This window comes from Salmo trutta, chromosome 12, assembly GCF_901001165.1.
Source record: "Salmo trutta chromosome 12, fSalTru1.1, whole genome shotgun sequence".
Taxonomy (NCBI): Eukaryota; Metazoa; Chordata; class Actinopteri; order Salmoniformes; family Salmonidae; genus Salmo; species Salmo trutta.
The window spans coordinates 34,251,359-34,264,544 of NC_042968.1; the positions used below are offsets into that span (position 1 = coordinate 34,251,359).

Sequence of the window (13,186 nt, forward strand, 5' to 3'; positions counted from 1 at the left end):
GATGCCTGAGAAGCAAGGCTACACGCCAGAAAAAAAGGTGCTATCTAGAATCTTAAAGGGTTCTTCGGCTGTCCCATAGGAGAACCCATTAAAGAACCCTTTTTGTTCCAGGTAGAACCGTTTTGGGTTCCATGTAGAACCCTTTCTACAGAGGGTTCTACATGGAAGCCAAAAGGGTTCTACCTAGAACCAAAAAGGGCTATACCTAGAATCAAAAAGGGTTCTCCTATGGGGACAGCCAAAGAACCCTTTTTTCTAAGTGTAACGATGTAGTCATTTCCTTCCCATTGTGTGGTAAGGAGTAAAGGCTATCACAATTTCCTCAGTCATGTAGATGTACAGAGAAAGGCATCTTGTGGCCTGTGTCGTCCAGCGGCTAGAGCCTCTAACCCCGGTACACATACTGTTTGTCAGAGTCGGCATGGGTTAGAATCTTAAGACAAAATACATTCTACACTTCTAGGATACCCAGCATCACCCCACATGTTATGTGGCGTACATAGTATTTGTTTATATTTGACTGTGTAAGGTACAGTGCAGTGGAGGCTGCTGAGGGGAGGACGGCTCAAAATAATGTCTGGGATGGAGTGAATGGAATGGTATCCAAAACGTGTGTTTGATGCCATTCCATTTGCTCCGTTCCAACCATTATTTTGAGCCGTCCTCCCCTCAGCAGCCTCCACTGGTACCGACTGCTTTATGTGTATGATGTTAACTTCAGTACCCTGTCCCATGGCTTAACTTACCCTGTCCCATGACTTAACCTACCCTGTCCCATGGCTTAACTTACCCTGTCCCATGGCTTAACTTACCCTGTCCCATGACTTAACCTACCCTGTCCCATGGCTTAACTTACCCTGTCCCATGACTTAACCTACCCTGTCCCATGGCTTAACTTACCCTGTCCCATGACTTAACTTACCCTGTCCCATGGTTTAACCTACCCTGTCCCATGACTTAACTTACCCGGTCCCATGGCTTAACCCTACCCTGTCCCATGGCTTAACTTACTCTGTCCCATGGCTTAACCCTACCCTGTCCCATGGCTTAACCCACCCTGTCCTATGGCTTAACCTACCCTGTCCCATGGCTTAACTAACCCTGTCCCATGGCTTAACTTACCCTGTTCCATGGCTTAACTTACCCTGTCCCATGACTTAACCTACCCTGTCTCATGGCTTAACTTACCCTGTCCCATGGCTTAACTTACCCTGTCCCATGGCTTAACTTACCCTGTTCCATGGCTTAACTTACCTTGTCCCATGACTTAACTTACCCTGTCCCATGGCTTAACTTACCCTGTCCCATGGCTTAACTCACCCTGTCCCATGGCTTAACTTACCCTGTCCCATGGCTTAACTTACCCTGTCCCATGGCTTAACTTACCCTGTTCCATGGCTTAACTTACCTTGTCCCATGACTTAACTTACCCTGTCCCATGGCTTAACTTACCCTGTCCCATGGCTTAACTTACCCTGTCCCATGGCTTAACTTACCCTGTTCCATGGCTTAACATACCCTGGCCCAAGGAATTAACTTACCCTGCCCCAAGGCTTAACCCTACCCTGTCCCATGACTTAATCTACCCTGTCCCATGACTTAACCTACCCTGTCCCATGACTTAACCTACCCTGTCCCATGACTTAACCTACCCTGTCCCATGGCTTAACTTACCCTGTCCCATGGCTTAACTCACCCTGTCCCATGACTTAATCTACCCTGTCCCATGACTTAACCTATCCTGTCCCATGACTTAACCTACCCTGTCCCATGACTTAACCTACCCTGTCCCATGGCTTAACTTACCCTGTCCCATGGCTTAACCTACCCTGTCCCATGACTTAACCTACCCTGTCCCATGGCTTAACCTACCCCATACCCGGAGTCATTTGTGCAAAGAGACCAGTTTTTTTGGACAAGCTATGTTTTCAAAACTAATGTTTACATGAATTCTGATTATATCCAGAAATACAGTATGTGTATATATCTTTGTTAGGAAGAATGCTATATTTCCCTTGATGGAGTTTACTTACCCCACTCTCCCTTAAATGTCTGTGTCCTTTCCATAAAACCTCCATTACACTGTTCTTATCCATAAAACCCATGTTACATCGAAGTTCCATCATCTGCTGTTCTAGGTGCTATGTTCCACCTCCAGAGGTCAGGGGTCAGGTATATAGTGTCCTAGGTAGAAGTTGTCCTCAGGCTACAATACTTACCCTCCTCATACCTATATCAGTGTCCGGTCTTCACAAAAAGGAGAGATGTAGAGAGAGTGTGGGAAGGTTTTTCCAACTCTGTTGCCTCTCAACCTAAAATAATTTGGCATGGTAGTACATTCACACGCTCCAACACATATCACCTCTATTGGATAGTGGCAAACGTAGAATTATTGGTTAGTGGCAAACGTAGACGTTGTCCTTTCCTCAGTCTACTAACCCTCCCTCCTTGCATGGCTAAGTTACAATTAGACATAAATTGAAGTTAGGATTTACCCCTTAGTGTCTTAGCAGAACAGAGTCAGAGGGATATTTCTGCAGTGATGCATACTGGTGTGTCTTGTCCTTTAGCAGTGCCTGGGTTTTTAAGCTCTCTGACCGGTCTTCACGGAGCTCAAATTTCTGGTCGTCTCACTGACTGGTGGTCTTCAGGGAGCTCAAAGTTCTGGGCTTCTCTCTGACCGGTCTTCACGGAGCTCAAAGTTCTGGACTTCTCTGACTGGTCTTCAGGGAGCTCAACGTTCTAGACTTCTCTCTGACTGGTCTTCAGGGAGCTCAAAGTTCTGGGCTTCTCTCTGACTGGTCTTCAGGGAGCTCAATGTTCTAGACTTCTCTCTGACTGGTCTTCACGGAGCTCAGAGTTCTGGGCTTCTCTCTAACTGGTCTTCAGGGAGCTCAACGTTCTGGGCTCCTCTGACTGGTCTTCAGGGAGCTCAAAGTTCTGGGCTTCTCTGACTGGTCTTCAGGGAGCTCAAAGTTCTGGGCTTCTCTCTGACCTTCGTGGCTCAGCTGTTAGCCTACTTTTTAAGGAATTAGCCTACTGTACTGTACTGAATTTTAATCTTCTTATCACTGCCAAAGGAATGGTCTCTCTCTGCTTGAGAACTTAACTCCTTAGATTGACACCCAAGCTAACACATTTTGATTCCCACAACGTTATGGGGAAGTTGTTTTTCAAATAACCAAAGGAGAACTTTTAGGCAATGTTATGAGAACGTTCAGTGTTAGCTGGGACAGTCCTTCAAAACAAATGAGCCTGCCTGGTAGTGTCCCTGTCTGTTTGTGCTTTATTCCTCTCAGTGTGTTGTCATTCCCTGATTGATGACGTTTAATATGGGACCTATTTAGTACGTTGTCATGCCAAAGGTGTGCTGTATGACTTGACGATGATTAAAGAGTTGGCTGCATCATGTACAGTAGGAGACCACGCTAAAACCAAATGGTGAAACAGTTTCCTCTGGGGTTTGTAATTGGCTATCTATATTATTGTGTTTGTGCTTCCATAGCATGTATCTCCTACCAACCAACACATCTTTCTTTATAGAGTGATATATGGCACCACTTGAGCATGTTTTATGTAAATGGCTTCAGTTAAACACAGCCCATTAAGAATGACCATCTCCCGATCCAATTTGTGAACCATCAGACAAGGTACATGTAGATCACAGGAGGTTGGTGGCACCTTAATTTGGGAGGATGGGCTCGGGGTAATGGCTGGAGCAGAATGAGTGGAATGGTATCAACTACTATGTGTTTGATGCCGTTCCATTTGCTCCGTTCCAGCCATTATTATGAGCCGTCCTCTCCTCAGCAGCCTCTTGTGATGTAGATTCAGACTGATACACTCTGACCTGCTGCAGGGGGGAGTAAGAAAGAGAAGTTGTGATTGCCTCTGCAGATGTCATCTTTCTGAAGGGCCCACTATCACACTGTTGACATGAATGAGGGAGGTAATGAAGGGAAAGGAGGGAGGGAATGATACAAGGTAAAAAGAGAGAAAGTGGGAGTGAAGAGGAGAGGTAGTGGATACAATGAATAAAGAGGCAGAGAGAGGGATGGATAGTGAAGAGGGTAAAGAAGAGAGAGGGAGAAAGATATAAAGAGAAGAGGAGAGGTAAAGGAGAAATGAAATGGAGAAAGAGCCAGAGAGAGAGAGAGATGAAACCTAATAGCCTGGTGATTATTACCTCTCTCTCTTCCAGACCTCTGAGCGTCACCAGAGTGCCACTGTGCTGTTCAATTCCATGAGGAGTTTACCAGTGTCATCATTACACACACACTGCCATTTCTCCCCCAGTATCCCTGATCTAATTTCTTTCTCACACACTATTCAATCTAATGAGTGTTACTGCATGATAGATGTGTCTGTCTGTGTCAGTGACAGCACATCAACAACAAGAAAAGTGATGATATTAAATCTCTCTCTCTACCCCCACCTCTTTCTCTCATCCCCTCTCCCTCTCTCTCTCTCTCTCTCTCCATCCCCTCTCCCTCTTTTATCTCTCTTTTTCTCCCCCTCCATCCTCTCCCTCTCTTTCGCTCTCTCTCCCTCCCCTCCATCTCTATAGCTGCTGAGTGAGAAGATAAGTGGTGCTGAAGGGACAAAGCTGGATGAAGACTTCATGGAGATGGAGAGGGTAAGGATGACCGAGATGGCGCTATTAGCAAGCCAAAACATCCTTGGAGAATACACAATGGCTGGCTCTGGGTTGTAGTGTCCCTAGGTACAGATCTAGGATCAGCTTCCCCTCCACCTATCCTAAACTTAACCATTAGTAGGGAAAATGCTAAACTGAACTAAGATCAGTGTCTAAGAGAAACTTCACTCTACTCCCAATGGTTGCGTCCCAAATAGCAACCTATTCCCTATGTTGACCTGTTGACTACTGTTGACCTGAGCCCTATGGGCCTTTTTTCAAAAGTAATGCACTTAATAGGAAATAGGATGCCATTTGTGACTGAGACAATAACTACCAGACATCAGGATGGATGCACTACTGCTCTTTTACTGTCCACGATGGTGTTCTTCTGTGGTCCCGGGAACTCACGGGTGCAGGCCTTTGTTCAAGCCCAGTACTGGGCACAGACTTCAGTTCAACGTCTAGTGTTGATTTATATTTGGATGAGTTGTCAGCTACGTGAAATCAACGTAAAATATATATATATATATATATATACAGTTGATGTTGGAAGTTCACATACACTTAGGTTGGAGTCTATAAAACTCGTTTTTCAACCAATCCACAAATCTCTTGTAAACAAACTATAGTTTTGCAAGTCGGTTAGGACATCTACTTTGTGCATGACACAAGTAATTTTTCCAACAATTATTTACAGACAGATTATTTCACTTATAATTGTAATAAACTGGGTTTGGAGACGTAGCGGAGTCAGGCGCAGGACACAGGTTTGAGTGAAAACAGTCTAGTTTACTCAAAAAAACACCAGCAAAATCTCCAACAGGAAACAACAGTGTGAGGAGAAACACCTCCAACAAACACTGACAACGAACAATCACAGACAAAACAGAAAGGTAAGCCAGAGGGTTAAATAAGGAACATAATAAGGGAATTGAAACCAGGTGTGTGTAATCAAGACCAAACAAAACGAAAAGGGAAACATGGATCGGTGGTGACTAGAAAGCCGGTGACGTCGACCGCCGAACGCCGCCCGAACAAGGAGAGGGGCCGACTTCGGCGGAAGTCGTGACAATAATTCACTGTATCACAATTCCAGTGGGTCTGAAGTTTACATACACTAAGTTGACTGTGCCTTTAAACAGCTTGGAAAAATACAGAAAATGATGTCATGGCTTTAGAAGCTTCTGATAGGCTAATTGACATAATTTGAGTCAATTGGAGGTGTACCTGTGGATGTACTTCAAGGCCTTCAAAGTCAGTGTCTCTTTGCTTGACATCATGGGAAAATCTAAATAAATTAGCCAAGACCGCAGAAAAAACATTGTAGACCTCCACAAGTCTGGTTCATCCTTGGGAGCAATTTCCAAACGCCTGAAGGTACCACGTTCATCTGTACAAACAATAGCACGCAAGTATAAACATCATGGGACCATGTAGCCGTCATACCGTTCAGGAAGGAGACGCATTCTGTCTCCTAGAGATGAACGTGCTTTGTTGCGAAAAGTGCAAATCAATCCCAGAGCAACAGCAAAGGACCTTGTGAAGATGCTGGAGGAAACAGGTACAAAAGTATCTATATCCACAGTAACATGAGTCCTATATCGACATAACCTGAAAGGCCGCTCAGAAAGGAAGACACCACTGCTCCAAAACTGCCATAAAAAAGCCAGACTACGGTTTGCAACTGCACATGGGGACAAAGATCGTACTTTTTGGAGAAATGTCCTCTGGTCTGATAAAACAAAAATATAACTTTTTGACAATAATGACCATCGTTATGTTTGGAGGAAAAAGGGGGAGGCTTGCAAGCCATTAGAACACCATCCCAACCGTGAAGCACGGGGGTGGCAGCATCATGTTGTGGGGGTGCTTTGCTGCAGGAGGGACTGGTGCACTTCACAAACTAGATGGCATCATGAGGGAGGAAAGTGGATATATTGAAGCAACATCTCAAGACATCAGTCAGGAAGTTAAAGCTTGGTCACAAATGGGTCTTCCAAATGGACAATGACCCCAAGCATACTCCCAAAGTTGTGGCAAAATGGCTTAAGGACAACAAAGTCAAGGTATTGGAGTGGCCATCACAAAACCCTGACCTCAATCCCATAGAAAATTTGTGGGCAGAACTGAAAAAGAGTGTGTGATCAAGGAGACCTACAAACCTGACTCAGTTACACCATCTCTGTCAGGAGGAATGGGCCAAAATTCACCCAACTTATTGTGGGAAGCTTGTGGAAGGCCACCCGAAACGTTTGACCCAAGTTAAACAATTTAAAGACAATGCTACCAAAAACTAATTGAGTCTATGTAAACTTCTGACCCACTGGGAATGTGATGAAAGAAATAAATGCTGAAATAAATCATTCTCTCTACTATTATTCTGACATTTCACATTCTTAAAATAAAGTGGTGATCCTAACTGACCTAAAACAGGGAATTTTTACTCGGATTAAATGTCAGGAATTGTGAAAAACTGAGTTTAAATGTATTTGGCTAAGGTGTATTTTCGACTTCAACTGTATATTCACCATGTCATTGAATTTGGGATAAATGTTGGGTGAAAAAAAGGCGAAGTCTCCTTACGTTGATGATTTGGGGTAAAATGACGTGGAAACAACGTTGATTCAACCAGTAATTGCCGAGTGGAAACACACCTGAATCAACCTATCATTGAGTGTTTAAGTGGTTGAGTCAGGTTCCTGCCGGGGGTGCAGGCGTTTGTTCCAGCTCAGTACAAATACCTGATTCAACTTCTCAACTCACCATCAAGTGTTTGAGTTTTTGGATCTGCTGTGTTGGTACTGGGCTGAAACACAGACCTACAATGGGCTGGAAGGGTCTCCAGTAGAGGTCGACCTCTAGTCTCCAGGACCAAGGTGGAAGAACAGTTATCTTCTAGTAACCAATAAGTGCTGAAATAAAGACCATCTCTATTGAGTTAACATGATCGTCTTGTTTCTAGAAAATCGATGTCACCAACAAATCAGTGTTGGACCTCTTGACCAAAACAACAGAATACCTACAACCTAACCCAGGTGAGACAACACTTTACAGAATACTGACTAATGTTCAAAGTTGGTGAAGATGATATCTTTGAAGTTGGTGAAATAATGCAGAAGTTATAGAACTTTGCCTTGTAGGTGAATAGTTTGGAAGGATGGATGGATGGATAGATGGAAGGATGGATGGATGGATAGAAGGGGTGGATGGATGGATGGATGGATGGATGGATGGAAGGGGTGGATGGATGGATGGATGGAAGGGGTGGGTGGATGGATGGATGGATGGAAGGAGTAGATGAATGGAAGGGGCGGATGATGATGGATGGATGGATGATGGATGGATGGATGGAAGGGATGGATGGATGGATGGAAGGGATGGATGGATGGAGGATGTAAGGGGTGGATGGACAGATGAATGAATGGATGAAATCAAGTCAGCAGTGTGATGCAGGGTGGTATGCTGCTGGTGACAAACAAAACAAACACAAAACAAAGTGATCTCTGTTTTGTTGTAGCTTCTAGAGCCAAGTTGGGGATGTTAAACACAGTGTCGAAGATGAGAGGACAGGTGAAGACCACAGGATACCCACAGACCGAGGGCCTACTTGGGGATTGTATGATGCGCTATGGACATGATCTGGGAGATCAGTCCTCCTTCGGTATGAATCACACACACACACACGTTCAGCACACATACGTGTACACACACACACACACGCTGTGCTATGTGAGGGCTGTGAGGAGCACGAGAGGAAGCCTTTGAAAAGCTTTTCATCCTAACCTGACTGTGCACACGCCCACCCACCCACCCACGCTCACACACACACACACACACACACACACACACACACACACACACACACACACACACACACACACACACACACACACACACACTGTGCGCAGCCAGCTAGTATGTACTGTGTTTCCGCCTGTGAAAACCTGTGGCTTTGTTGAGCTGCTTCCCGTCTCAACTCTGACACCTGGTGGGTACAAAACGTACTTACTCTGAACATGGGTTTTGATAATATCATTAGTATAGGCCCAGTTTCCCGGACACAAATTAAGGGTAGTTCTAGACTAAAGCCCATGTTCCCATCTTAGTGAAAGATTAATGCCAGGACTCAATGGAAGGTGTGCTATAAAGCAATACACTTGACTGCCGACAATGCGCCTTTTAAAGCAATTTGGAGATCGCATTCATGATAAATGCTGCGAATGTTGGTTCAAGCATGAATAACCTTCAACCGTGTGCTGCTCTATGAATGAATCCCAGCCTAGACTTCATCTGTGTCTTGAAAACCATCCCTTAATATTCAATATAAACTTGAAACAGGCGTTACATTATCAAGTTATCAACTATCTAGAAACCAAATCATTATTTCTCAGTGATCTCGATTTTAACTTTGCAATTCCATTGAGTAATGCACACTGATATGGAATTCTATATTTCCTGCATCACCTTCTTGCTGTAAATTGTTAGTGACACATGAATTCAGTGAAAGTGAACCATGCGGGAATCAAACCTTCAACCCTGGTGTTTTGCTAGCACCTTACTCTCACACCCACTCACCATCAGAACCACCATGTTTCTGTTTCACATATTTCGCTCGTATCTGACAGCAGGGTCATATTATGTTGAACCGTAGAAAAAGGTTTTGCAACAGAAAATAGAAGTGTTTCTTATTGGACAAGTTCGGGTAAGTCCCTCCCAGTTTTGGCCTCTTTTCTTCTGTTTGGTACCTTGTGAATACGACCCAGGTGTTTTTTGTCTGCAGGCGGTGCGTTGGTGGACATCGGTGAGGCCATGAGGCAAATGGCTGACGTGAAAGACTCTCTGGACATCAGTGTCAAACAAAACTTTATTGACCCACTCCAGAACTTACAGGACAAAGACCTCAAAGAGATCACGGTCAGTGGTATAACACAGTTTCCGTTAGCTTTCAGAACTCCACGTGTGCATCACAAATGGCACCCTGTTCCCTTTATAGTGAACTACTTTTGACCAGGACCCATATGGGATGTGCATAAAAGTTGTATACTTGCAATTTTATTCACAAAGGTGATTTCACAATATGTTTAATTTCTATTAGTTATTTTAAATGTTTCATAAAGGTTTTGAGGAGGGCCGTCGTCAATTCCTCCTGGGAAGAGCCTCTGTACTGCCCCATATTGCCCCTTGTCAATCATCTCTCCTGATTGTTTTGTGTGCAGCATCACCTGAAGAAGCTGGAGGGGAGGCGGTTGGACTTTGACTATAAGAAGAAGCGTCAGGGGAAGGTGCCTGACGAGGAGATCCGTCAGGCGGTTGAGAAGTTTGAGGAGAGCAAAGAGCTGGCCGAGAGGAGCATGTTCAACTTCCTGGAGAACGATGTGAGTGAATAGTAGAGGCATACGCTACCTGTTGTAACGGTTCTCTCTCTCTCTTTCTCTCTTTCTCTCTCTCTTTCTCTCTCTCTTTCTCTCTCTCTGAAAAAGAGTGCCACCATGTGGTGGTCTGCAATAGAGGTGCTAGTTTCCATTATAGGTGCAACTGTCCAAGCGCCCCAGTTAGAGAATGGAGATGACCAGTAAGAGGCAGGGATACAATTCACACTTTATTTCCATACACCAAACAGACACACACACACACACACACACACACACACACACACACACACAGCAAAGAGGAAGAGGAATAGAATCGTATCCTCTGTGGTACCTTGCGGTTGGATGCCAAGCTGTTACCTGTCGCCTCAACACAACTCACCCTGGACCCTTCCTACAAGGACAAGCCTCCACCCTGGACCCTTCCTACAAGGACAAGCCTCCACCCTGGACCCTTCCTACAAGGACAAGCCTCCACCCTGGACCCTTCCTACAAGGACAAGCCTCCACCCTGGACCCTTCATACAAGGACAAGCCTCCACCCTGGACCCTTCCTACAAGGACAAGCCTCCACCCTGGACCCTTCCTACAAGGACAAGCCTCCACCCTGGACCCTTCCTACAAGGACAAGCCTCCACCCTGGACCCTTCCTACAAGGACAAGCCTCTACCCTGGACCCTTCCTACAAGGACAAGCCTCCACCCTGGACCCTTCCTACAAGGACAAGCCTCCACCCTGGACCCTTCCTACAAGGACAAGCCTCCACCCTGGACCCTTCCTACAAGGACAAGCCTCCACCCTGGACCCTTCCTACAAGGACAAGCCTCCACCCTGGACCCTTCCTACAAGGACAAGCCTCCACCCTGGACCCTTCCTACAAGGACAAGCCTCCACCCTGGACCCTTCCTACAAGGACAAGCCTCCACCCTGGACCTTTCCTACAAGGACAAGCCTCCACCCTGGACCCTTCCTACAAGGACAAGCCTCCACCCTGGACTTCCCAATCGTGTGTTAGTGCGTCATTGCGGTCTGTTTCCTAGTAGGCTGTCATTGTAAATAAGAATTTGTTAGAATTCTTCTGACCTGTTATCTGTCTGCACCCCCTGTGTCCAACTAAAGAACAGGCTTGAATCGGTCTGTTACCTCACCAGATAGGACCTGTGATTGGCTGACCAGGTCAGCTGACTGTGTTCCCTGGCAACCTGGTCCCTAACAGGCCTAGTGGCCTCTGCTACTGGACAAAGGAGTCAGGCTGAGGTGGGGGATGGTAGCCTCTGCTGCAGCTGAAAGGTCACAGAGTTTGTCTCTATGTCCTAACCAGAGAGATGGTTCAGTGAGGGTTTCATGATTAAAGGTATAGGGTTTTGTAAACACGTTCTCTCTCTGTCTGTGACACTCGCTGGAGCTCTGAGGCCTTAACACCCTGCTAGCAGAATCAATCAAGCAGCTTCTCCCTCAACGTCAGCAAGACAAAGGAGCTGGTCATGGACTACAGGAAACAGAGAGTCGAGCACACCCCCATTCACATCGACGGTGCTGTAGTGGAGCAGGTTGAGAGCTTCAAGTTCCTCGGTGTCCTCATCACTAAGGTTCTATGATGGTCCAAATACACCCCCTCAGGAGGCTGAAAATATTAGGCATGGGCCCTCAGATCCTCAAAACGTTTTACAGCTGCACCATTGAGAGCATCTTGACTGGCTGCATCACCACTTGGTATGGCAACAGCTTGGCATCCAACCCCAAGGTACCACAGAGGATAGTGCGGACGGTCCAGTACATCACTGGGGCCGAGCTCCCTGCCATCCAGGACCTCTATACCAGGCGGTGTCAGAGGAAAGCCCAACATTTTTTCAGACTCCAACCACCCAAAGGATACGCTGTTCTCTCTGCTACTGCGTGTCAAGTGGTACCGATGCACCAAGTCTGGAACCAACAGGACCCTTAACAGCTTCTACCCTCAAGCCATAAGACTGAGAAATAGTTAGTTAAATAGTTAACCAAATAGCTTTGACCCTTTTTGTACTAACGTTTTTGACTCATCACATACGCTGCTGCTACTGTTTATTATCTGTCACTTTATTCCTAGTTATATGTACCTATCTACCTCAATTACCTATTACCCCTGCACATCAACTCAGTACTGGTACCTCTTGTATATAGCCAAGTTATTACCTCATACCCCTGCACATCAACTCAGTACTGGTACCTCTTGTATATAGACAAGTTATTACCTCATACCTCTGCACATCAACTCAGTACTGGTACCTCTTGTATATAGCCAAGTTATTACCTCATACCCCTGCACATCAACTCAGTACTGGTACCTCTTGTATATAGACAAGTTATTACCTCATACCCCTGCACATCAACTCAGTACTGGTACCTCTTGTATATAGCCAAGTTATTACCTCATACCCCTGCACATCAACTCAGTACTGGTACCTCTTGTATATAGCCAAGTTATTACCTCATACCCCTGCACATCAACTCAGTACTGGTACCTCTTGTATATAGCCAAGTTATTACCTCATACCCCTGCACATCAACTCAGTACTGGTACCTCTTGTATATAGCCAAGTTATTACCTCATATCCCTGCACATCAACTCAGTACTGGTACCTCTTGTATATAGACAAGTTATTACCTCATACCCCTGCACATCAACTCAGTACTGGTACCTCTTGTATATAGACAAGTTATTACCTCATACCCCTGCACATCAACTCAGTACTGGTACCTCTTGTATATAGCCAAGTTATTACCTCATACCCCTGCACATCAACTCAGTACTGGTACCTCTTGTATATAGCCAAGTTATTACCTCATACCCCTGCACATCAACTCAGTACTGGTACCTCTTGTATATAGCCAAGTTATTACCTCATACCCCTGCACATCAACTCAGTACTGGTACCTCTTGTATATAGCCAAGTTATTACCTCATACCCCTGCACATCAACTCAGTACTGGTACCTCTTGTATATAGACAAGTTATTACCTCATACCCCTGCACATCAACTCAGTACTGGTACCTCTTGTATATAGCCAAGTTATTACCTCATACCCCTGCACATCAACTCAGTACTGGTACCTCTTGTATATAGCCAAGTTATTACCTCATACCCCTGCACATCAACTCAGTACTGGTACCTCTTGTATATAGACAAGTTATTACCTC

At 45.3% G+C, this 13,186-nt stretch overlaps 1 protein-coding gene across 2 annotated transcripts in view; it reads left to right on the plus strand.

Annotated features, from left to right (window-relative positions):
* sh3gl3a (SH3-domain GRB2-like 3a) overlaps positions 1 to 13,186 on the plus strand; it is a 38,714-nt gene that overhangs the window by 20,562 nt on the left and 4,966 nt on the right. For both annotated transcript variants that reach the window (XM_029768096.1, XM_029768095.1), the window contains exons 2-6: positions 4,568 to 4,636; positions 7,602 to 7,674; positions 8,157 to 8,300; positions 9,420 to 9,553; positions 9,856 to 10,014. In XM_029768096.1, coding sequence (XP_029623956.1) covers positions 4,568 to 4,636; positions 7,602 to 7,674; positions 8,157 to 8,300; positions 9,420 to 9,553; positions 9,856 to 10,014 — 579 coding nt within the window. The remainder of the gene's footprint in view (positions 1 to 4,567; positions 4,637 to 7,601; positions 7,675 to 8,156; positions 8,301 to 9,419; positions 9,554 to 9,855; positions 10,015 to 13,186) is intronic.